Source organism: Netta rufina (assembly GCF_964035555.1).
Source record: "Netta rufina genome assembly, chromosome: 4".
In the NCBI taxonomy this organism is placed as follows: Eukaryota; Metazoa; Chordata; class Aves; order Anseriformes; family Anatidae; genus Netta; species Netta rufina.
The window spans coordinates 20487279-20513516 of record NC_140127.1 but is presented as its reverse complement, the minus strand read 5'-3'; the positions used below and the strand labels follow the sequence as shown (position 1 = coordinate 20513516).

The window sequence follows — 26238 nt, the reverse complement described above, 5'->3', positions numbered from 1 at the left end:
CAAGTTATCACCATCTAACATACCAACACGTATATAGACTTGCAAAGATTACTTGTTTATTTTGTATTAAAAATTGAAGCTCTCAAAGTGTTCAGCTCATTCACAAATGGGTAAACTGAATTGTAGAAGCAACATCCTTTTTCCTGTGAAGGTCAAGCATGTTTCAAGTCCGTACTGCAACTGTAACAGCCTCACAGAATTTGCATACCTCGATATTGCAGTAATTTCAAGCTCAATTCTCAACACATATTTGCTTATGCCTGTTTAACCCCAGTTTAAATACAATTTCCTGCTTTTACTTTTATGCCTGTATTTCGACAAGCATTCAGTCCTGATTACTAAAGCAAGAAGCAGACCACTCTCAGCACTAAAACATTACCTTCTGAACAGGTTGGAGCTGGACTTCACACAATCCTTAGATATGAGAAGAGCAGATATAGATTACGTGGTGCTTCAGTGGTTCCCTCCCTGTTCTAAGAAAAAGTTTTGTAGAGAACTAGAGAACAGCTCCTGTGGTACCCTTACCCTCTGCTGAGTACTGTACCGAGGGCATGTTAATTTAAACACTATTTGTGGTTCTAATTTTTGTAGCTTGGAGAAGGGCCTGCTGCATAGAGCAATGAACTCATCGACACACTGACATGGCAGCCCTGACCTACAAGATCCATAAACCAGAACTAATCCAATCCCTGTATTTTTTTACTAGCAAGCCTTGTGGTCTTTAACCAAGGAATTGCTTTGTACGAGTACCTTGAACAAATAAGATTCATTTTCAATTACCCATTTAAATCTGCTAATTCCTTCATTATGTTCTCGTTAAAACAGCATTTTGAGAAATGGATTGCAGAACACTGCCACTTGCCTTGTTCTGAAGCGCTAAATCTCTGTAGCCTTAATCCTGCACCACGAAAGTAATAGAAATTTTGTCACTGACCTTAATAAGCAAAGAATCAAGCCACATGACATAATCCAGGTGTTTCAAAACAAAGACATGTTCCTGATCAGATTTAAGGAGAAAACTGATTAACAGGCACATACATTGCAGGGATGCCATTAGCTGCTCTTAACGACATTGCAGCTGCTCAGAGCTCCTAATTCAAGCTCAACAAGATTAGGTTAGCATTCAGCAAGTCAATGATTTTCACTACTATACTCCCCATTCCCATGCAAAATGATATATCATTAATTTCTAGCTTGGCCAAAAGCCTCCCAAAGCTTCTATTTCCCTCCATCATCTTCTCTTACTATGATACTGAGTTTACAATAAAAGTAGAATAATGATTTAAAAAAGGTGCAATTCCATAAAGCATTCCTGCACGATTATCTTCCAGGAACAGGATAATTCTTTGTAAATCGAGGCATCTGGAGACAGACTAGTATCCGTAAAGACACTAAAATACATATTGTCAGTGACAGAAGGAAATGTCACATTGCCAACAATTGGGGAACAAAGGAACCTGACACTATGCTAAAAGATAGCTGCTATATGGTAGGCTAAGATAAATGCTCTTAGTTCAGCTCTGGGCAGCAGAACACTAGATCTAATTCTAATGCTGTCAGGAAAAGAAAAAAGAAAAAAGAAACTCAACATATACTTTTCTACAGATATCTTGAAGAGATAAAATACTGAAAACACAGCACTCCCAAACTGAGTCCAGAGAAAAGGTTAAATATGCCACTTTTTCTTGTTTTACTTTGCTTTTTAAATGCGTGAAGGCTTCGGTTTCACCTCCTTTGAATTCTGACCAGCTGACCAGTGTGCCTTGACAGCTGTTCAAATTTATTTATATTATGCCTCCTCTAATGTCACTCATACTACTGACCACACTGTCCCTTTGCAGAGTCCAGGTGGGGGAGGGTGAAGGAGATAACAGTGCATTCAGGGACAGCTTTTTGTTCTTAGCACAAGGATTTGCAATTTTCTTCAACTCTTCAGTTGCATTAATTAGCTCACTTCACAAACTCTAGACATCATCATCCATCGAGTACTTTTAAGAGAGAAACCTCTTAAAGTTCTTCAATCGAGAGAAAAGTCTTTAACTGAACAACTGGCACGCTTGCCTGCAGTTGGCATCCACACAAAGATAGTCTCGAGTACAAAAAAGGAAAAACCACAAAATTGAGTAGCATGCTAAATAACCAAAAACCTTCCTTCAACCTGGCAATTAGTCAGTCTTTATTGTAATTATCACAGCAGTGGTCAGGAATCAGCAGACCGTAACAGTTTTGCTCACAAAAAGCCTACAGCTTTAGTGCTAGGATTGCAGAATTGCACTACACATTCACCGTCTTTTCCACTAAACTTCAGGTGTAAGCTTCAAAGGTCACTTGTCCCCTAGGAACTTGGGCTGAATGCAGTAGCTTAGCTCACTTTGGTCATCTAACACATCTACATCCTAGTCGGATGATTAATAAAGCAAACAAAATCAAAAAAAGCCAACCCTTAGACCTTAATTACTTCTAAGTGTAGATGAACTGATGGAGAAATGGTGCAGTGGCTGCATATCTGTATTTAAAGGCCACCAAACACCCACCTTTATATAGCAGTACAGATTTTGCATCACACGATAAACCATTAAAGTTCAAATTATGCATAGTTCCCAGCCCGTGAAGCTCTGCAGAAATCATGATTAACTGGCAGAAATCGTGATTAACGTGTGTCTAATATGGACACGTGTGTCGTGTATAATAGGTTCCTCCCCAGCGGAGAGGAGACAGGGCTGGCAGTACCTTCAGGCACGGCAGCAGGATGTTTTCTCAGTCAGCAGCGTCCTCTACTGGCAAGAGCCGCACTCTGGTCTTGCCAGCTCAAATAAGTGACCAAAACGGGCTCAAGCAGCAAGTACAAAACCGTGACATTCATTTTAACAGATGTCTTTTGCTAACTGTGTTTTCCCATAAATAGCTAAATCGCTGACTTAGAATTCCTGTTTTTCAGAGCAACGCGTCTTTTTCTCCTTTGTAGCTCTTCCCAGCAGTCTGCGGGAGCAACTTACGTTCCCTGTATCTCCTTGACCCCTCTCACAAAGCTGGAGAGCGAAGTGCTTTGATTTCTCTGTGACTTTCCAATATTTGAATTGCTTTCCCTGCATCAGCCTCGATGCCAAATGCCTGCACCAGAGATCAAGCTGCCTTTCTGCTAACAGTAAATAAAGGCATCACTCCACATGCATACCAGTGGAACAAGGGAGTTTTGCCTAGACAAGGTATTAATGTCAGGAAAAGAAGTTATAAAAGTTATTATCCAACAAAGGGGATAAAATAAACAGTATGTTACAACTGCGCTGCTCCAGGTGCACATGTAATTTAATCTTTTTGTGTGTGTGTGTTTAAACAGAATTGCTCAAATGTGAAAGCAGTGTCAAGTGAAATGTTAAGATGCACTAGTGAATCATTCTTCAAAAAAGAAAATGCATCATCCTGAGGTTGGTGGAACGAATAGACCAAGTGTTTTTACTGCTTAAAAATAGCATGACATTTTAACCTAAATTCTAAGGAATTATTTTGAAGTTAAACATTTGCACTCATGTCCCTGCAGTAAATGATTCGCAACAAAAGCATAAATGATTAAGTAACCAAAGGATATTATTTTTTGGACTACAAGCAACCACCACTGATCTTGCTAGTTTGGTAGGCTAGAGATGTGAAATGACTAGCAGCATTTACCTGTGCTGAATTTTTGATCCAGAACTTGTAAAAGCAAGACATTCTTGGATAAAATGTTGCAATATTTCAAAACAAAATAAGTGTGTGGCTTTGAGTAAAGAGAAGTGTATTATAAAATATTATGTACTTTAATATCAAAGCAACCATCAAATCAATATTGCATATTACTTCTAGGTGGTATGTGGCTGATGCAGCATTTCCCTGCAGCCTAAGAATCCACTCTGATGATCAGTGTGCATATGGAAGAGCAAGTCTTGCTTCCAGCACTTTCAACAAAGAACAACCATCTACAACGTATGAGGAAAGCCCTTCTACCATCTCAAAACCACTGAAGCCGAAAAACATATACTCCCCTCCCCACAATGAGAAATATCATATCTATAATACACATTTGTGCCAAATTCCTTCAGTGTGTGAAGTTCTTTTGGTCACTTGTAATCTATGGTTTCCCACTTTGAAAGTTTGAACTACTGAGATGTCTATGATGGAAAAACTAAAATGTAATGGATTTTTCTGAACAGGACAATTAGGCTTCCTCCATGTTGAAATCTTTACCTATTCATATAAAAGGAAATTGCAACCTAGTAAAAGAAAAAGAGCAAGGACCACTTGCTCTTTTATAGTGCTTCCACTATAAATTTTCTTTAACTTTTTTTAGTGAAAAGGTTTTTTTTTTTTTAATTGTTTTCTTTAGCTACATTTCATCTCCTTTTAGAAGACATTAATTAACAACTAGATGATATGAAAATGTCATTACCTGTAATACAATGCAATCACTTAAAATCTTATTAAAACTAGTATTATTTGTCAGCTCTGCTAATATCCTTATAAATTGGTTTGAATTTCTGGTTTTCAGTAAAATAAGTTATTGTGATTGCCACGTATATTCAAATAATGTGAAAAGCAGAGAGCTAAAAATATTAAAAATGATGGATAGCTATAAAGTTATTAGAAACCAAAATTGACATTCATATGGTATCCTCCCTGTTTCAAATATAATGGGCTTGATGCTATCATATTGATTGCTTTATTTTTTGCAAGCCTCTTCTTGACTAGTAATCATGATGCATGGAGTAGGATGAATAGAATTAGACTGCTATCCAAAATTATGAGTGCGTAAACAAAAATTCCCCTTAAATTGAATTACATTCAAGTAGAGCAAGCTCAAATAAAGAAAAACCTATTTTTCATCTGGAAAAAGAGCATCTGAACAATTACGCAAACAGCATGGTAATGAGAATACACTGCAGACTGACTGCAGTAAAGCTAGGAGTGCTGCCTGATCAGTTTTGTAAGTATTTAGCAATGATATATCTGACAATAAACAGTCCTCGATTTACCAATCCAAAGCAGTTCTTAGAACTCACCAGGTTTTCTCTTTCAATCCTTTGCTGCTCCTTTTGCCTGTTGAGGGCGCTGTGGTACAATTTAGGAGGTGGCAGAGCCGACTTTTTCAGGGTGGTACTTCTGCTCCTTGGTTTTGCAGACTGTCTGGACAGTTCTTTTAACAGCCTTTGGTTTTCCCGATCGATTTGTCTAACTTCTTCATTTGTGAAAGAATAGTTTTTCCTTGTTCCTCTAGGTGGCTGATCAAAGGTTATTTTCTGTTTTTCCTTCTTCTCCAACTGTAGAAAAGCTTTAAAATGGCAAAAAGTAAAATAGGTTTAAGAAACAAAAACTTGTGTTCTATTATTAGGATTTATTTACAGGCCTGAAAAGCCCTGGTACATTTTCCCTCCTTCCATTTGAATTCCACATTTATGCATTTCAGGATTTTTCAGGGATGCTCTGTTGTCCTCAATACATTAATTTTACACAAGTTTCACCACAAAAAAAATCAAGTCTAATTTTGCTTTTAAAATTCAACTACTTTCTTTTGACTAGCAACCCCCTTCTCCCCATGTAGAGCAAGTAATTCAGAGGAATTGAATGGATACAAAGAGCAACTGAACTTGCTGCAAGAACACCAGAAGTATACACACATTCTGTATTTGTGATAAATATATTTGTTATTTAGGAATAAGAATGTAAATCAGCTTAAATGTGCATTGTCCTTTTTTCCTATATGGTCAGTGCTCCTGATACCCTTTCACTGCGATCACCCCGACCTCTACCATCACCAGTATGCCTGCACGATTTCTGCATTGACACAATACACTCAAGCTTCCATTCTCAAATATTTATTTTAGTTACTATGGCACCAGCAATCAGAATAGGCAATTATATATACACACAGATATATATGCTAATGGTGCTACTGTTACACAGCACCGCACTAACATTGCACATAATCATCCTGACAGTAGAATCAGCTGTGGTACCAACACAAACATAAGTTTCCCAGTCAATAGGAAACACAGCTTCAGAAAGCCAGGACTAGAAATAACTCACAGATCCAAGAATTATACTATAAATGAATATTTAGATGTTTGCACATGGAAAGCAATTTACGCTTTGTTCCAAAGATATTTTAAATATCTGTCTCAGATGAGGAGCAGAACAGAAACGGTAGTTAAGATAGAAAACTGACATTGGGGAAGCAAGACTCAGAGGCACAAAATGCATTTCCTGAAGTGATTTTGTTGATCCTTTGCTCCTGAAGTGATGCTACATCATGCTGGTGCGGGAATTGCAAAGAGAAAGATGAAAATTAAGTTTAATGGATGGAGAGAAATAAATGTAGCAGAAGAAGAAATAATTAGGATATGGCAATTTAAAAACAGGCATTAACCTATTACATGTGGTTTCAAGACAAAAAGCAAAGAATGCACACCTAGAAATACGCAGCCAAACAGACTTGCACATTCACAAGATGAGGTAACAACTAGCAAGATTCATTCTCAGCCAGAGGTAGTTATATTTAATCGTGGTTTCACCAGAGCTTAGCAATTGACCTATTCCTAAACCTTCCTCAAACCACACCCCACACTACTCCAGTGCCTCCAGATTTCCCTCACTCTTACCCCTAAAAGCCCAGCACATGCAAAGCAGAAGCCCTGAGCAAAGCAGAAAGAAGAAATCAGACACATGACAATATTTCCTCAGGAAACACTTCCATGTCAGCAATTTTGGGGTGAGGGACCTGGAGGCAGCCATTAATAGCTTAAAGCCTCCGAAAATGATGAGCATGTTCTTACTTTGGAAGAAAACTGAAAAAAAATGTTATTGCAGTATCTCAACTGATTTCATTGCAGAACTGATGCAGCAAATATTTGTTATTATTTATTGCATTTTATTTAAGAGTTAGAAGCAGTGTCTAGAAATCAAAATCCAAGTGGTTTGTTTTAGAATCCCTCTGGAAGTTAGTAACTTTGCCCCGTCAGTATGCTAGCTGGTATATGCAGAAACTACCCGCAGGGCACCGTAACTGTAAGGCCGTTTACATAAGCAAATACCTTCTTATTAGTCAAGAGAAGGTGCAAGTCACCTCAAATCAGGGGCACAATGCAAAATACCACAGATCAAGTGTGCCACCCAACAGATTAAGGAAAAATAAGTGTCTTGATAAAAGTCTTTAAAATTTAGTAAGTTATTCAAAGGAAAATTAGTTCAGCTATCAAATCCGTTTGGGGAGACAAACCTGGGGTAAGACTCATATCCAGATAAACCTACAAGAGACAAGAAGAAATACACAGAAAATAACTAGCACCACACAATTCACAGAGTAACATCAAGCAGTGGTACACTTCTCAGTGTAAAAAAAATAAATATCCTTATGGGAACACGCAAAACTAGCACTGCAGTACACAGTTGGTAGAAAGTGACTTGTACAACCACCTGAAGAAGGCATTTATTACATATCAGGTGTAGCCAAGTTACATAATTGATAATTTTATTACAAAGCTATAAAAGACACAATGTCATCTTTTGCCTTACATCCGTTGCATTTCATAGATTGAACAGTTGTTCAACTGTTGTCTTGACCCTGTTTTTTGCCCCAATGCTATTGTTAATGCAGTCTCTTACACAAGACATTTAAGTTTCTAAACAGCTCTCTGCAAATTACAAATTCTGTGAAAGGTGTGAACTAGTCAAACTCCATAATGGCATTTTGAATTGGGACACTTAGAAATACTGGTTTCATGTGTTCACCAGCAAACGATTGCTTAAATTCTCCATAAGGCAACTAGCTATACTTTGGTGGAGAGTGCACACTCCTAATAAACAGGTATGAGCTATACACATTATTTACATTTACTTAGTGTAGAAACTGACCTCACTGCTGCCAACAGCTTTCTGACTAGACCTGAGGTTAAACACTTGCTAACAATGACAGAATTAAATAAACCACAAATTGAAAAAACAAACAAACAAACAAAAAACACATTAAAGGGAAAGTATTAAGGCCACAACAACTGCTGCAAAGTTACTTAGCGAAGCCTGAGCAGATGACTGCCCAAACCCAATCTCTGTAATACAGCAACTTAGCAAGAGTTTAGATGACTCACAAATTTTGCACCAAATTTCAGATCGGATACAGTAAGTGCAGCAGCAAATTTTCCTCAAGAGGCTAGGGAGAAAGGATTAATCTGAAAGTCTCTAGTTCCTCACTACTTGTTTCAGTTCCTCAACAGATCTTTTTATAGCTAACCTTCTGCATGGCCTAAGGAAGAACTGCCTTTGAAATTTCACAGGCAGCTCTCTGCGGCAAAGGTGCTGCAATTCACCAGGTCATTGGATCAGTCAACACACTAAGAGTTGTTGTTCTGTTGTTCTTTGAGCTGCAGAATTAACAAATCGGAATTGTGTTTTACTGAGTTAAGCTCTGTTAACAAAGAATTTAAGCCTCAAATACCACTTCAAAACAACCGCTAATTGATGGAAGCTCATCTGTATCCTTTCCTAAATCACAGCAACTGCAACACTGTTCTCCTCAGGAACCCTGTGACAGGAGAGTTTAAGTTTATTAAAAAAATAACAATAGTAAAAAAGAAGATTAGCAACAGAATGCTTACTGCATAACTTCCTGAAAGACAATCACAAATATAGAGCAAGTGCTTCTGCCTAACAAAACAAGGAGAATGCAAAGGACATTCATAAAATCCCTGATGCTTAAACTATGGTCAAATAAGCCACAGGAGCAATCAAACAAAGCAGCAAGCTAAAGTTTCTGCAAGTTTTCCTGAAGCAGTGGTGACGTTATTTCTGTGGTCAGAGTCACAAACTATCACTTTTGGCAGAAGTGCTCAACTGTGCCTGCAGTGAGGTTTCTGACCCTGTAACTCATGATCATCACCAGCAGCAATAGTTTCCTCTCAAGCCACCTGGCTGAAAACCTGACCAACCCACACTATTATAAGACACTACTTACACTGTCAAACGTTCCTATTCCCTGCTCACCTACTATGACACAAAATTATATGATTTATATCAGGAATTGATGTCCAATATGCATTGGATGTGCTTCAGTTTTCATGGCAATGAAAGCCATGCTTTCACAGGAACAGAAGCCTACGTGAAGCCAACAAAAGCCTACAAAAACAGGGAGAATTCACCATCAATAAACAACAACACGAGTCAAGATCCCACGTAAGAGGTAAATGCAATTATTTTAAATGCTATTAAGTATTTCAGGTACAGTTAGTGTTAACCCAAGTATCTGAGCTTCAAAAATTATTTGAGCTATTTAAAATCATTGAACAGCTTGGGTTGGAAGGGGCCTCAAAAGATCACCAGGTGCAACCTTTTTGTTGATTTATTCAACAACATATCTATGCTGCTGTTTAATCACAACACAGAAATGTTTGAATGGTTTACCTGACTGCTTTTGCAGTGGCCAATGATAAAGTGAGGCAAAACTAAAGCTTCGGGTGTGATTCGGTATGATTTAAGGTTCTGAAGCATTTGCAATTTGTCCTTCTCCTCAAGTCTTGGAACAATTAAATATGATTTAAATATGATTAAATATGATTTATCTGTGTATCTCCATACTCTACTAATGAGTAATAAGTAATTTATCTAAATCCCTACTGACTACTTAATTGTTATCTGGACCGTAAACCAGTAACTTGGGGGAGAGGAGTAAACAAGTAGTAGCATTTGCATAAAGACTTGCACAGCGCACAGTGCTACTTCTCATCTGCTGAAAAGCCGTAAAAGAAATTTCTCTGGTATTCATGGGATTTCTATGAAAGCTGGTTTCCATGGAGAGACACCTGACTTTCTTTGAAGCAATAAACAAGCTGTTTATTGCTTTCAATTTGTGAGCATTGAAACAACCTTGCAGATTAAAAAAGACCAAACCTTACACGAAATACAAATGATAATTAGCAAGTCAAATGCATTAGGACAGGTTGATACAGCTCTCCTAATGGCATTAAGGCTAAAATTAAAAACGTGCATCTTTCACGATCTTGCAATCCCAGCAGGAAAATGCATTAAATTGCTTCAATGCTTACACTTTTGAGTTTGCCTGGTGTTTTGTTTTATACTGCTCCACTACCGTATCTGTGACAAATCTGAAAGATATGAAAGGATTAAATCACAGTTCCTCAGAAACGTCTAATAGGTTCAGTCTGAATCTATTCCCCTGTAGTACTTCTGTGCAAATATTTCCTTGTCTATCCATTATTTCATGCTGCATATTTAAAAAAAAAAATAATAATATTTTGGAGAATTCCTGGTTTGATGCTTTCTGAAAAAAAAGAAAATATGATTTTTCAAGTAAAAACATTCTTATTTACAAATGTATGCTTAAATAGGGCTGCTATTTATTCTTGATGTCATAAGAAAAAGAACAAATATACAGGTACAGACAAATTCCACAAATTATAGCCAAGAAGTTAAAGCAATTGCTACATGTTCAGTTGAAGCTACTATTTAATTTTCTACAATAGCTTTATTCATAAACACGGGGCTTTTACTTTCACAGTAATGATATTTACATCACAGTGCTTTTCAGCGAGTGATCTATAATTTTTTTCACAATAGAAAATCTAAGGCACAGAAGAGGCAAAATGATTCATCAGAGAGCATACAGGTCAGTGACAGCTTCAAGGACAGAATTCAGTCTTCAGTCTGTGGCCCAATGTCCTACTTACCCTATCACACCACCTCCTCAGGTTAATAATAGCTAATACCATGGATTTACAAACTAATTCTTACAGACACTTCTGTAAAATAAGCAGGCATCAACCCCATTCTACAGAGAAGAAAACACAAAGTACTAAATCTTCAGTACTCTAAATACCTTCTGCAATCCCATTACTACTGTATTCATACCCAGTGTAAATTCAGATAAAGATACATACAGCATTTTTGCCCAACCACTCTGAATTCTAAACTCCAGAAACTAAAAGACTTGTCTAAAGCCTGAGAGTAAGTCTGCGGCATAATGAAATGAAAATGGAGGATTGCTTAATTCACAATCCATGTCTAACACATCTCTTCATCTGCGTAACAGCCTTTTGATACTTAAAGGGGTCTTATAAAAAGGATGGAGGACTCTTCACTGGGGCAGACGATGATGAAACAAGGGGGAATGGTCTTAAACTAAAAGAGATTTATACTAGACATGAGGAAAAAATTTTTCACTCTGAGGGTGGTAAGGCGCTGGCACAGGCTGCCCAGAGAAGCTGTGGATGCCCCATCCCTGGAGGTGCTCAAGGCCAGGCTGCATGGGGCTTTGGGCAGCCTGGGCTGGTGGGAGGTGTCCCTGCCCATGGCAAGGGCCTGGAACTGGTCCCTTTCAGCCCAAACCCAAACCATTTAATGACTCTATGAAAATCTGAATTCCTTAAAATAAGGCAGGATATTGGTTCAAGACATAGAATCAAGCAAAAGAGCACCAGAAAAATCTCAAGATTTCTATTCCCATCTTTCTAACAAGCAGCTTTAAGTAAATACTTCCAAAAACAAATTTTGGATACTATTTCTTCACATTGGCATATTTCATTCCCTCCTTGTGTTCAGACTGCACACAAGTACAAAAAAGAGGATGACAACTAACATTTATTATTATGGGTGTTGAATAATGCTAAGTCAGTTCTTATTCTAATTTTCTAAAATAGCCAACGTTTATAATAAATGTGGAAACAATATTTACTCAAAAGAATGGTGCATATATAAAAAAGTCTATGTAAAACCAGGAAGCAACCAAAGAACTACATTTCTACTTCAAAAATCAGAATCACACCTACATGTTTTCCACACAGATGGGGAGAAGAGTGAGAAGTCTGTAAAAGACAAACCTTATCAACGCTGAATAACTGAAATAGTGCGTGGCCACGTTGATAAGATATTTTAATTCCAGCACAGTGTGGCCCCGCAGCTCCAATGCTACAGTCATTCAACTAACAAGCAATTAAACCCTTCAGGGATTCAGAGCTACCAAAGCAGTATCATGGATACACCTAACAATCTTTATGCACAATGCAGAGATAATTAATAAGCAATCAAACTCCAGTCACCTGAACAATATGGCCCAGTTAGGCCTAGGTTACACCAGGACTCAGGCTGCTTTGAAGACTCCCACCTCTGCAGTCACAGGGATCAGTATGCGTGGGGCAGGGAGGGGGCTGTGGAGGGGCTCTCCCTCCCACCTCACCTCCAAGCTGCTCTGAGCTGAGTGGCACAAAGCTGCAGGACTGATTTGGGAACAAACCATAGCAATCGATGCAATACGCTCCAGGTTTGTCTGTCTGCTTTGCACAGCGTCTGTTTTCACCATGCATGCAGTTTCTACTGAGACTCCTCCTGCTGCAGACTGCAGGCTCCATACAACAGAAATGGCGTGGGGAAAGTTGCTGTGCACACCATATCTTGGCATGGCAGCTTACAGATACCTGGGCTCTACGACTTCTTATCTCTTTCCTCATGTTGCATCTGCTCTCAAGAATACTCTGTTCCCATGCTCTGCCTTCATCAGCCTGCTGCAAAGCCACAGCAATGCAGCCACACAACCAGGAGGCTCCAAAAACTGCACGTTTCATCTCGCTGCTTCCTTTCCTGTGGAACAGAGCTTGATTCCAGCACAATAAACGTAGGGACTACGTTCATTGCTTTATTTGTCTCTGGCAATGTGCAGAACCTGCTCCTCTCCAGCTATCAAGCATAATCTTCAGTTCACTCTCAGCTACAGTTACCAAGTAAGTTTCTGCCATTTTGACTAAAACTAGTTCAGTTATTTTCCATGGGGTGAATCGAGGCCTCGCTGCAAGCTGCAGTACTACTGCTCACCTCAGTAACAGCACACACACAAAGACAACTTTTAAATGTAGCGACCAAGTATTGTCACTCACCGTTATCAGTTTCTCATTCACACTTCTTGTCACTAAAAATATTTCTAAAATATCAGTGGTAGAGCCGCAGGTAGAGCTTTTTTCCAAGTAAAAGCATTCAAATAGCAATATACGGCATGGAGAACATGTGATTTCAAACAAATTATATTATCTGTGAGATCTCAAATTATTCACAATAGCATAAGTTAAAATTTAACATCTATCAAGATAGAAACTTAGCTTTAGGTGACAGAAGGGCATGGGTTTTTTTTTTTAGTCTAAATGTGGATTTTTTTCAAACACTTATTACAAACTATTCCATTTTTATGAGCACAAATATGTATCAAGGGTGTATAAGAAAAGCTATAGTAGCTCATTTCTAATTCAGCTGCAAATTTTCATCTAAATACTTAATGAATGATATTTGAAGATACACGAACCACCTCTCTGCTTAATAACCAGACTGCTGCTCTAGATCAGAACTCATTGTATGAACATCATTAGCCTTGAATAGATTTCTACCCTTTCTTTGTTCTTATGTTTATTTTCTAATACCAGAGATTCAGGTCTTCCCATGTGTTCACACCACCAATGTACAGATTTGTATAAAAATTAATTGCTGCATCACTGCATATCTCCTAGAAACATCACAGTAACAGATGACACTGAAATCCTGCAAATTTCTGGGGACCTTGAGAAATCAGACACACAACTGCCATAAATCCTTAGACCCAGCTACACTTGACAAACAATTTTAAACTGTTCCATCAGTATCGATTACTGAAAAAAAAAATAATTATACTTTAAAGCCAAATCTGAGCCATCCTGATGATCATTTAAACACTGATTCATGCGCTCAGAACTGTGCTTCAAGTGAGAACAGTCTAAGTCATGTTCATCAGAACTGGATAGGCACAGACATTTCATGCAGGTTGTCAGGAGGAAGGAGTGGGGGAAAGTGATTTACACACACAAAAAAAGGACAGAAAAACCTGGAAGCACTAATTCAGAGCTCCTATTTTCCCAGATGAGTTACTTTCCACCATTAATAATCCTGCCCCATTTAAACTTCAAAATACCCAAAGTAATTAAGCTATGTTGTGCTTGCCAACTTGGAGAGGCACTTGGGAGTAATATGCATGTTAATCAGGAACATTAACTGCCAGACTGTATGAATTCTGCTTCTCATTACTCAATCTTTATTATTGTTATTTAGAACCGGTTTTCAGTCTGGGGAAAAAACCTCCCTCCTTCAAACAAGTTCATCTCTGAGAATATTTGTTCTGAGCTATAAGACCCATTTGTTTTAGGGATGTGATGAATCCTTCCATAGTCGCCAGTCATTAAATAGCTTCTTGCTATCAAGAAACAAATAAAGATGCAGGACATCATCATTTCAATTGCCTAGCAACACCTCTTCTAACATCACATTTTGACAAGTGGTTGAAGCCTTTTCTAGCAGGAAGGAGTTGCTCCAGCACAAGGACTGCCAGAGTCAAGAATCAGCTCTACCTTTCTTGATGGCCAGCTTTGTTCTTACAATCTGAATTTCCACGTAAGTGAAATCCTTATCTCTATTCATAGGAAAGTCAGATGATGCATGCAACATATTTTGAAACCTTCCTCACTATAGGCTCAGTCTAGCAAGGTATAAGGTAAAGAAAAATGACAAGCAGCTTTCATCATGCCAGATCTACCATAATATAGCAACTAGGGTTGAAATGCACCAGACTATAAAATTCTTACCTCATTTGATATCAGCAGATTTCTTGAGCTGAGTCTTTTACTCTACAGAGCTTACTACTGAGAACTTTGGGCAATGAAAATAAGAGCAAAACCATCGTGTAGATCTTAGAATACACATACGAAGTTATCCAACGCTTTTTCAACCCATACAACAAAGGTTTGGAATGAATGTAGCAAAAGAGATACAAATCTCTCTCTCAGAGTCTATTTTTAATGTGAAGTAACTCTTTTAGCAAGAAGTAACCACTCAAATTTTTAGTAAAGATCTTATTTCTTTCAAGTATCTTTACCCAACTTTATCATTTTTCAAAAGGCTGTCAGTTTATAAGAAAATTCAAATAATTCTGTTTTGCTATCAAAAAGATACTTGAAGTTTAAATACTTGATTAAATGTGAATTCTCTTTATTATATAATGTGGTTTTGGACTACCTTTCAACTTTGAAGGTTGAGAATCCAGCATTTTATCAGGAAGGTTAGTGTTTTAATTTAGATAATAAGTTGTGGCATTGTCTAGTAAGCCATGATTTGTTAAAATGCACATACAGTTCTAGTATTCAATTTGTTAATAAATCAAATCTTACCTGGGAATTCACTGTACATCTTACTTCTATGTGTACACATACCCACATGGGCTCCTACATATGCTTCTTCTTTCCACTGTACAAGCAATACTGTTTTCATACATGAGAATTCAAAGAGTTCAACATAGCTTAACTTTAAACATTTTTACAATACATCTGGCAAAACCCAACCCTTCCCTTCTATTAGAACTCAGTTCTGTATTACTCCCAACAACATACAAATGTCATACTTTATTTAAAAGAAAAAAAGTAAGAGTCACCTTTCAAAAGCTGATTCAGGTCCATGGCATCATGCAAGACTTTTCGACTATATCTGCGGTCAAACTCCGAATCTGAATGGGGAAAAAAAAAAAATCATATAAGATTGGACTTCCCAGCCTCAGAGTTTTTAGAAATTATATTGTACTTAAATTCTTCAAAATTACCATATAGTTCTTGGCTCACGTTTTCTTGTCTTTTTATTTTTAATTTCTTGTCGTTTGAAGCTGCAAGTTCAAAAGACTGGATAGGACTGATGTCTGGAGTTGACAGAGGTGTTACATCGGTCACCGTGTCTTCAGACTCTTCCAGGTAATCACCAAGCTTTGGTTTTCCTTCTGTTACTTTTATTGATGACTTGAATTTTTGTTTTGGAGACAGAAGAGCCACACTACAAGCATTCCTCTTCGAGGAAGAATGTGATGAATCCGATAAACAGCTATCAGAATCTGTATCAGAGCAATCCGTATCTGAGCTTGAAGATGAAGATGAGGAGGAAGAGGAGGAAGAAGAGGAGGAGGAGGAACTGATATTAGTGTATTTTTTACTAGCCTTTTTTGCGTTGTTTGACTGCTTAGCAGACTTTGGTCTAACCTTCTGTTTTCTGCCATCGTCACTACTGTCTTCTTCATCTGTATAATAGTCTTCTTCACCTTCTTTAACTATTTTGGGGATTCCAGCCAGAACACTTTCTGGCGTTCCCTTACTTGCTGCAGATCCTGTTCCAGATGTACCTGCGTTCTCTGAAGCTGGAGAAAGTGAGGAAGATGAAGCATCCACTGGGTGGTCTGTGTTGCTTTCTAGGGACTGATCCCTCTGCAAATCTTCCTGCTTCTCTTTGCTTTCCTCCTCACAACAGTTTGCATCCTTTGTATTAGCAATCAAATCAGGGTCTGAAAGAATCACTTCCTTTGTACTTTCTTTCTCTATACATTCACCATTTTCTTCACTCTTCTTTTTCTCTTCCTCAAAATCACTGTCAAAGAAAGCATGATCCACTTCACCATCTGATACATCTTCAAAGCGATCCATACTGAAACACCAAGTGTCTCCTGCAACCACCAGAAAAGGTTTCCAAAGGTTAGCATAAGAAAAGATACAAGCACACTTTCAGTATAATAGTTTTGTTCTTTATTCTCTTAGCTCTTGTCATTTATAATTCTGCATTTAATTATGTTACATAGCTAGGGACAGCTCCATAGTTTAGTTTTATAACGAAATTTGGTTCTGCTTTATTGTACATGGCTTATGTACTTCTACTAGGCCAGTAAGCATTACTTCACACGAACAAAAACAATCGTGATTTCAAGACTTTCATCCCCAAGGAATTTGTCAAGCACTTTTGATGGTACAGTGCCTTAACTACAGCAAGCATGTGATTGAAGCGTCTGGGTTTTGTCCCTTTAAGCTAGAACCTCTCTGTATCATTGCTTTGGGTTTTGTTTTAGAAACCTTGGGTCTGTGCAGTGGTCCTCACATTGCCTGAGGCAGTGGTCCAAACTGTGGACTTTCAGAATGAAAAGGAGGTGCAATTTCAATTTACATCAAAGATCCATGGCTCCCTAGGTTAAACTGTAATAGATGCAGGGTGTGTCAGCCTTAATCTTTTAGTTTGGATCAGGAGCCTGCTTTTCTTGGCAGTCCGTCCTCTACAATGCGCTGTGTAGCACAATAAGCAAACCTGATTCGTTTCAGATGAAACTAACCTCTAACGTGTGCTCCAGGCACTAACCTAGCACACCCACACCAGTAGTTACCAGTCACTCCACAGGACCGGATAACAGCTCATCCTAACAAAAGGATAATTCATGCATCAGGTCCTCAGTGCTGGTATGCTCTACAGATCTGCTCCTGTCGTGTCATACTTCTTATGGAAACACACGGCGTTAGATCCTATGAAAATTGTGTGTGTAGTAGGGGGGATATGACAGTTTCCACTCGTTATTAGGATATATACAGAACTAAAAAGAAAAAAATACAATGAAAACAGAAATAGTAACACAGACCGCTGTTCCCAGCTAGCTAGAAGCACTTTTCTCCTACTGTCACAGGTTATATATATATTTGATGTATTTATTGATTGCATTTTAAATTCTTCAGACTCAAGGAAACCAAGAACAAAGACAGTAGAAGCAACTAGGCAAGGCAGGAGAACAAGAATATTTCAAGAGGTGCTCTCCCTTAAACCCATACAATTTGTTGCCATGGCAAACAAGGGTGAAAAAGGAATTCCTAAGCTTGCTTTGAAAGTGCAAGACTATTCCCAAGAAAGCCTCTACTTAAAATTATTTCAAAACACAAGATTTTTCAAAGGTCACCGTCATTCAGTTATCTTGCCACTTCTCAAATACTGCTCTGCTTCAGGGATTTGAAATACGCACCCTAAGTACAAAAAGGCCGGTACAGAAGTAGAAGGTACGGAATCTCCTGTGGTTTTAAAATCCATGAAGACAAAGAACTGAAGAGATTTAATAAGGTTAGATGTTGTATAAACCTGAAAACGCTAGGGAAAAAAACAAGCAAATGTCAGTTTTGGTGGCTTAAGAGAAACTCTTTAAGTACCTACAGCCTTGCAGATCATCAGAACAAAGGAATAAAACACTTGGGAACTCTTAACTTGAAATGCTACAAGGAATTTGGAAACTTTTCCAATGCATGTCACTCACTGGGATCCCTGTCTTCAGGCAAGTTTGCACAGCCTGCAATGCCCAACTGCCATACCAATTCCTGCAAGGTTTCCTGGAGCAGCTTCCTAAAAGGATGATGCATTTGAATATATGAAAATGTACGTCACAGAAGAAGAATCAGAAGACAGTAACGTGACATTGCTTAGTTATGGCTGATAGGTAAGAGTGGGCACGTGGCATATTTCACTTGTCTCAAGCACATGGATGTGACCCACTGTTAGCACTGCTGTACGTACAGAAGTGTAAGGGGATAAGGCAACACCAGGTTTGCGGGTGGATGCAGACTCACCAGTACAGGTTGAAATATCAAACTCTGTTGTGTAACCCACTGTCAGGAAGTGTAAGTAAACTAGGATTATATTACAGGTGACGAGATACTCAGTGGTTGCACCGAGACTTCTCAGATGTTTCTTTGCAGAACACAACCTCTTGAGTGAAGAAGGGATTTAACTCCAGATAGTGGCAAGAGGACAGAGAATAGGTGACAAAACGTGACAGGAAGCAGCAAGGGGCCCATAAACTCCTGCCCACCTCCAGCACCAGCCAAGGAGCACATCTTCCCACTTCACGGGACTTACAAATCGCTGAACCATGCGTTCTCCGTGAAGCCTGAGCCAGAACTGATTAATGGAGAAGGACTGCCATTACCAGAAGAAACGCAGTTATCAGCCTTGCTGTGCCTGAGGAGCAGCAGTCAGTTCAGCGCCAAGCGCTCCTTCCACGTTCTGGCACAGCCCCGCAACTACTTCAGCCTTCTTCTTAATGGGAAACAGATGCGCTACATCGGTCCCTTTCTCTCACTGACACTCCTGATCATTCACAAGCTAAACTTTAATTAATTTTGTAGTTTCTGTTAAAAACAAATGGGAGGAAACAGATGAAGAGATGGTATTTTTTTGTTCCTATTCCCCTCACGCAGCCAGAAGGTCTTTAAGGGAGCTGGAATCTGCCAAGCAGCAGCAATACAGAATAAGCAATTTTGCTGATGAACCACGTCTAATTTAATAAACAAACTGTGCACACACAGCCCTTTCTATACAGGGCAGAATGTCATTTTATGTCTGTGAGAAGTACAGAGTTCTGCTAAGGGAACACTCATTAAAATACAGAACCAACAAGTGAAATCCTGAAAGCCCAGTAAACTGGCAACAGGACCAAACACTTCTCATTAACTGCTAATTCTAATAACCATTGCAATTATTTTCAGAAGATGTATGCTCTCTGTGGCTTCCTGTCATGAAACCTATCAGAAGCAATAAGAAGACACCTTCTGGATGAAGGTTATCAACTTTCCTTCGTAAATATTATTGGTACTCGATCTGGACAGAACTAACAAACCCAGAGAGCTACTCCCAGCTTGCACAGTCGCTGCTTCCCCTTTCAGCTGGAAGTTTCCAGCTTTCCAGAGCAGAGACCCACCCTCCCAATCTCAGACAGCAAAACCAAGTGTTTGAGAGCTAAGGGGCTGGAAGGTTAAAGTGTCTTAATTTAAGTTTTATACTGCCAGTGGCAGATGTTGGTTAGGATGTTCCCAAATCCTCTGGCTCTAGTTGTTGCCCCGCTGGCAGGGATCCTAATCCCTCATTAATGCTGACTGCCGAATTCTATGGTGTACCTGGAGAGGGTGAAAACGCTAATCACGTCATCTAACTTCCATGTGCAGAATGATAATCAGTGAACAAGTTACCATGTAAAAGCAAGCTAATTCAAAGCTGGCCCTTCCCCTCTTTCTCCTGCCCCTCCTCCTTCGTTTTTGGCTGACACAAACAAGAAGTGAGCAAATTTGAAAGCATCTAGGAAGATGCAACAAAATTTCTAAGAAGATTGGAAAAGTACAACATATTAGGGCTTGTTTTGCTTATAAGAGAGAAAAGAGAATAAAGTATGAATCTTAAAATACGTAAAACAGACTGAACTAAAACTTAGTTTGTTCTCAGATACAATCACCATGTGTTCGAGATCAAGCAGTGCAGCTGCCCCCAGCCACATGCCTCGCTGTGCACACCCAGCCCTACTCACCTCCTCTTGAATGTGAGGTTTCGTTTTTGCTACCAAGAGCAACACAGCATGCAAAGGAGGAAGAATCTCTCACAGGAAACTATTTCCCACGAGGGAATTCCCCACTGAAAATTTTGCCATTGCTGCCCCTTTTCCTTCCCCCCCCCCACCCCTTGCCCTGGTTTTCTCCACTGCATACTCAAAGGGAAAAGCATTTTCTCTGCAGGCTGTAAAATACAGTCTATTAACTCTCAAACCTGTGTCAGGTCAGCCCTCACAAGAGCATTCTGACTGTCTACAAACAGAGGCAGACCCACTGGAGATGCTCCACAGTACTCTGAATCCTTTAAAAGGATCCCAGCAGAAAGTCCTGGGTGTCCTGCCGATCCCAAGCAAGGATTCAGTTCAGCAAGTGGGCACTAGGAGCTCCTGGACCAGAGTCAATTGCCATCATCTGTTTGAGTAAACGAGAGCACATGACCACCACAGAGCCCTGGATGACCGCAGGGCAAAGGCCTTGAAGTTAATGTACAAGAAGGAGAAGAAAAAAAATAGTTCTACTTGATCAAAAAACCAAACCAAAACAAACAAACAAACAAAAAAAACAACAAACATTCCCCTACTATGAAAAGCCAAACTATACTGAGGGATGTGGACCTGTAGCTTCAGGACTTCACTCTCACACACGCTCCCTGCTGCTACATGTCCTTCATTCTGTAATTCTGTTCTCCAGCAAAGGTTGCTTGGTTATGTTCCCACCAAACAAAAGGAGTGCAGATGACTGAGGAGGCCACAGTTCCTGCTGGGAAGATCTCTCCTGAGCTCTCCTAGAGGCCAAAGAGGACTCAGGATTGCGAAGGAAAGACACCAGCTCCAGCCACAAGGACATGCTTGCTGAAGAAACAAGCAAAAAGATATTTTTTTTTCCTTAGTGCATCCTAGCAAATGTTGTGGGAAGTGGTTAGTTTAGCTTTACTCCTTAATAATCCTCATTCTCATGAGAGGAAAGCCCGGGTTGGAGGCTACTGAGCTTAAACGATGACTGCGATGATGCCTGTGCAACAAGGCCATTGCTACTGCTTACTGTTGAGAAACCCAGGAAAATCGTCAGCAAACCCTCCAAACCCAGAGGGAACAGAAGCAGCTTAGAATAAAAATAAACAACAAGGAATCATATGCTGTCTGATAAAAACACCAGCAGCTTCTGGCCCTGCTTGTGAACATGGAGAAGTGATGCCACCCACACCCGTGGGCTGAATGCCACACGCTGCTCCCCCTACCTGCAAGGGTCCACTGCTTGCAAGGTAATAAAAAACAACTCCTTTAGTGCAAAACTTGAGCAAATCCACCTCAAAAAGGCTGGGGTTACACGAGATATCACCCTGGTGCACCAGCCTAGGGATTCTGTCTTTCTTCCTTTAGGTGCAAGTACACCACTCAAACACAAGAAAAAAAAATCACCAATATTTGTGCAATAACTGCCCCATTATCCCCACATTGTAACAAACCACCTGTGCCTGCTCTGTGCTCCTGCCTCATTCACTGCAAACAGTAGAGATGTGTGCCAAAAATGCTGAGAATATACAGACGTTCACCTGCCACAGCCAGGGCTCAAAAATAAAGCCCAAATAGAGGTCAAGACATTTTCATCCACGTGCTGACCATCCACATCATACACACGCTGTCCTTCCACACGGATCAATTAAATGCAAATGGTGTGCCCACAATGCACCAAACACCTGTTAAAAACACCTGTGACAGCTGTTATCACCACTGGGGAAATACACACACACTTAAAGAGATGCAGACCACATTCTCCACAGCTGCTGAAGATGAGATGTAATTCACGTATTCTCAGTGAGGATGTTTCTATCCAAGACGAAGAGGCACTGACTGGTACAGGTGAGCAGAGGGAAGTACATTAGTACAGTCTCTAAATCAATAGACAAAGAACAGCTTAAACAACTACCGCTCAGTCCCAGTACATGCACTTTGCCTCAGACTGTGTGCAGGGCAAATGAGGTACAGGCCTCTCGAGATCCTCTTGCATTATATTTTTATGACTTCTTCATTTCTTCAGATGAGAAGCCTTACTATGGAAAAACAGGTAAAATACTGGAATGTAGGGCTGTCTTTTAAATGCATCATGATCTGGGTGGGCTTCCTGGGATTCTCTTTAGTATGTTATTAAAATAAAATGCTTCAAGATTGCCAAATGCCCACCACCAAATCACCACCACTGCAAAATACCCACCACCACCATCAGTTCAGACTGCTAGATGGGAAATACCTCTGTCAAGAAAGATAGGGCTTGTTTTAGACCTTTACTATCACCAGTCTTGGCTGAGCATGAGACCAGGAAAGCAAAGAACAAAAATGCTTTAAAGAGCAGCTCTGGTGGAAGCACTGAGGGTACACCTGTTATCATAACGGCCTGCCATTTCCCATAAATCTGAGGAGATATTACTGCAGCTTTTGAAAGCCTCCTTGAAGAAGTACTTCTATGTACTGCTGGGTCAAGTCTCTAGATTTATGTCCCCAAATTCCTTGTTGTCTCCTTTTCTGCGCTCTCCATTTCACACTATTACAAGCAATATCTAGGCTGAGAAAACACAAAGGAACAACACAAGCACAACAAAACAACTAAGAAAAATCACTGAAAGAGCTCAAAGCATTCCAAAAAAATGAGTCCTACGATTTGAAGACTATTTTATGAATCCATTCTTCAACTAACATCTGGTGATTAATTTTCTAGTAACTATGACTTCATTATAGTCTTCAAACAGTTTCTCTGAAGAATTTCACTTTCTGTGCAACTTTTTTCTCCCTCCACTGTTGACTCCAGTGATCAATCGCTACCAAGAAGCTTCCTATACTGGAGAAAGAGATTAACTTTTTCCACATAAGCAATAATGCACAAAACACATTTGATGCTCTATATTGAGCACCTCGTAACAGACAAATGCAGAGCTCCAACAGAAACTTAGCACTCCTATTTCTGTTATAACCATTCCAACCTGCAGCTTTCTTGCCTGCTATGTTTCCGTGAACGTTGCAAACTTTTAACCACAAGGTTTGTAAATATATAAGTGTCCAAATGCAAACACTAAATACTTCTTGTACGTTTTGTAGTATGAAGGGACAAATAAGAGCATTTGCATACTGTAACAAAAACCAGCTTCTAAAAAATTGGATTCAAGAGAACAACACTGGAAACACTTCAGCAAGGCATTAAAGATAGTTTCAGTTGTAGTTTAGTATGTCTTAAGGCATAACATATTTTAAAGTGCTGACTTTCTTAATATGTTGTGGAAACCTGAGAACAAACGGGGCTTCACAAGCACGACACAGGTTGCTGTTTGTATCACCTCGCTGAGAGACTTGGGAAGGGATTCAGTTATTCTGCTCAACTGCAGGGGCCACACAAATGACAGGCAGGGAAGGCCCAGGATTTACAGTTACCTCTTCTGTGGCTTCCACACAAATCCGTACGGGTGCCTGGTTATTTGCTGGCTGGTTATTCTTCCAAACTACTTGGTTCCCACCCTGGGACCCAGCAGTGAAAAATACAGCCCTGGGCTACAATACCATCGCCCTGAGGAAATGACAAAGACGCAACTCGCGATGATTTTTACCACACTCTGAGACGAGCTGTTTACAGGAATCGCTTCGGCTGACTTCGTGCCTACCCCGGCGGCTCCAGGCCAGCAGGAGCCCCCCCATACAGCACGCACCCGAGGGACACCCACATACGCGTCGCTCAGGCGGCGACCCAAGTAGCGAGACAGCGAACTCCCTCATAAAATAACACACAAATAAACAGCAGCAGTACAGAAACGCGCTCCCCACCTTGCTCGAGATGGCATTTGAGGGCAAAACTGACCAGAGGCGGGGGAAGGGAAACGCCACACACCCGCTCTCCGGGCTCCTTCCTCGGCCCCCGGCAGGGACCCCGGCGGGCCGGCAGCCCCGGGCGAGCAACCGCCGCCTTCTCCCCCCCACCCCGGCTTCGTTGTGGTAACGGCGCGGGGGCCGGGGCGGTACTCACACGGCCGGGCCGAGAGAGAGCAGGGCAATGGGGGAACGGCGCCGCTCCGCCGCCGTCTCGCTGAGAGCCTCCTGCGCCGCCCGGGCCGGCCCCCTCGCGTCGCCGGGCGGGGAGAGGCGGTGCTTGAGGGAGAGGGAAGGGAGCCGAGGGCCGGGAGGGGGCTCTCGGGTTCCTCCCCTCCTTCCTCAGCCCTCCGGGGATGGGGGAGGCGGCTGGGGTGCTCGATGAGGGGATGGTGCCAGCGCTGAGGGGATGGCGCCAACGCTGAGGTGGTGGTGGCTCAGGTTGAGGTGGTGGTGCTCCTGGTTGAGGTGATGAGGTCTCACATGAAGGTGATGGAGACAAATTTGAGGAGCAGATGGAAGTACTCGTTTCTACCAGCAAACGTCCCTCCCTCAAGATTCACCCTCATCTCCACATCCTTGAATCTCACGGTAATTACTGAAGATAAACGGATGAAGCCTTCAGGCAGAGCTTCATTGCTTCTGGCGCTGATGAGCTGGGTGGCAACTACCACTAATGGTCTGCCACTGTAAGTGGTAGTGTCCTGTGTGAGGGTGGGAAAGATTCCAGCTCTTTTGAGGGGGCAGCTGAAATAGCAGACCTTGGTGTGCCTTTAACAGCAGCAATGTGACTTTTTAAGAAAGTAGGAAAGAACCGTGAAAAGAAAGATTCAAAACTAAAACAAACAAACAAAAATGGTCCTGTTATTCATTATGAAAGAGATTTAATGACATGATCATGTTGGTTTTTTTTTTTTTCTGAGCATATTGAATTTTGAGTTGAATCAAGCTGTGCAGCCAAGACAACTGTTGTGTATACAGCCCTATTTAATTTGGCACATGAATATAGACACACACAGAGTATGTGTATGTATGTGCGCATATATACAAACACATTTTAAAATACATACAGTGAACATGGCAGAATACTACAAGTACAGAAAGAAAATCTGATAACGTAACTGAATTCCCCTGTGTTAACCAGATTGTATTACTACTGCTACAGTGTTTAATGGAGGTTCTTCAACTCACTTCAATTAACTTTTCATATTTCATGATGTATTTCATTCTCATTTTTCAGGAACCTTGCACTGTTGAAATGTTGAATAATCACAACTGCAGTTGAAATCAGTGGGAGCTGTATTTGGAAAACACCAAGTACTACAAAACACTGAGCATTCCAAAAATTCTCTCTGTTATCTCACATTACACATTAAGTAGGTACTTTTGCCTTTGTTTTTCCTGTGCATCAGATTCCTATTTGCAAACAGGCAAAATACACCAATTGTAAAAATGTATAACGAGAATAAATCAGTTAATATTTGTAAAGTACTTGGCCTAACTTACAAATTCTGCAGAAATTCAGTCAACAAAATAAAAAGTGCTCTTCATATGAGAGCAATTCAACTAATTTTCAGTAAGCGAGGAACGGAGCTTATAAGAAAGATAGTATGTGATAGCAGTAAATTGCCAACCTCTACAGCAACATGCTCTGAGGAACCTGTTTTGGCAGGGGGTTGGACCCGATGATCTTTTGAGGTCCCTTCCAACCCCTACAGTTCTGTGATTCTGTGTGATTCTGTGATTTGAACCAGAAAGTCCCACAAAAGACTAAGCAAATGAAAGAAAGCCTTTGCTATAGCATTAAGCTTGTCTAAACGTTTTGAAGGTGCAAATTTATAAAAGTTAAAAGTTTGCAGTACTGTGAAGTTAAAAGTTGCAAGACTGTCACTCTAAGGAGAGATACAAAATTGAGTGTATCTCAATTTTGGGGCTTGGTGTAGGATATGTTATAAACAAGCTAATTATACTCTTTGCTCAAAGGAGAAAAGTGAAGATGCTGACTCTTCACCCAAATTAGACATAATTTCTGTTTTAAAATGAGATAAACTCTTCTCTTTGTAGGAAATGTATTTGCTGCAATGCTTGAAAAAGGTAGAGTTTGAATAGCTTATCTCACAAACTAATTCCATGAAAGATTGAAATAGTTATAGAAAGATAATAACATAATCCCCAGTCCAAAAAAAATCACT

General features: G+C 40.1%; 1 protein-coding gene across 2 annotated transcripts in view; it reads right to left on the bottom strand.

The window, feature by feature from the left end:
- Positions 1–24307, bottom strand: part of CFAP97 (cilia and flagella associated protein 97) — a 28431-nt gene extending 4124 nt beyond the window's left edge. Inside the window, exons 1-4 of one of the 2 annotated variants that reach the window (XM_084286153.1) lie at positions 24204–24307; positions 15638–16522; positions 15473–15544; positions 5034–5302 (exon numbers count right to left, since the gene is read on the bottom strand). In XM_084286153.1, the coding sequence (XP_084142279.1) occupies positions 5034–5302; positions 15473–15544; positions 15638–16502 (1206 nt within the window). In that variant the 5' untranslated portion in view covers positions 16503–16522; positions 24204–24307. Of the gene's footprint in view, positions 1–5033; positions 5303–15472; positions 15545–15637; positions 16523–24004; positions 24108–24203 lie in introns of those variants that run through there. The other variant, XM_084286154.1, reaches the window with a different exon arrangement.
- Between the last annotated feature and the right edge of the window lie 1931 nt (positions 24308–26238).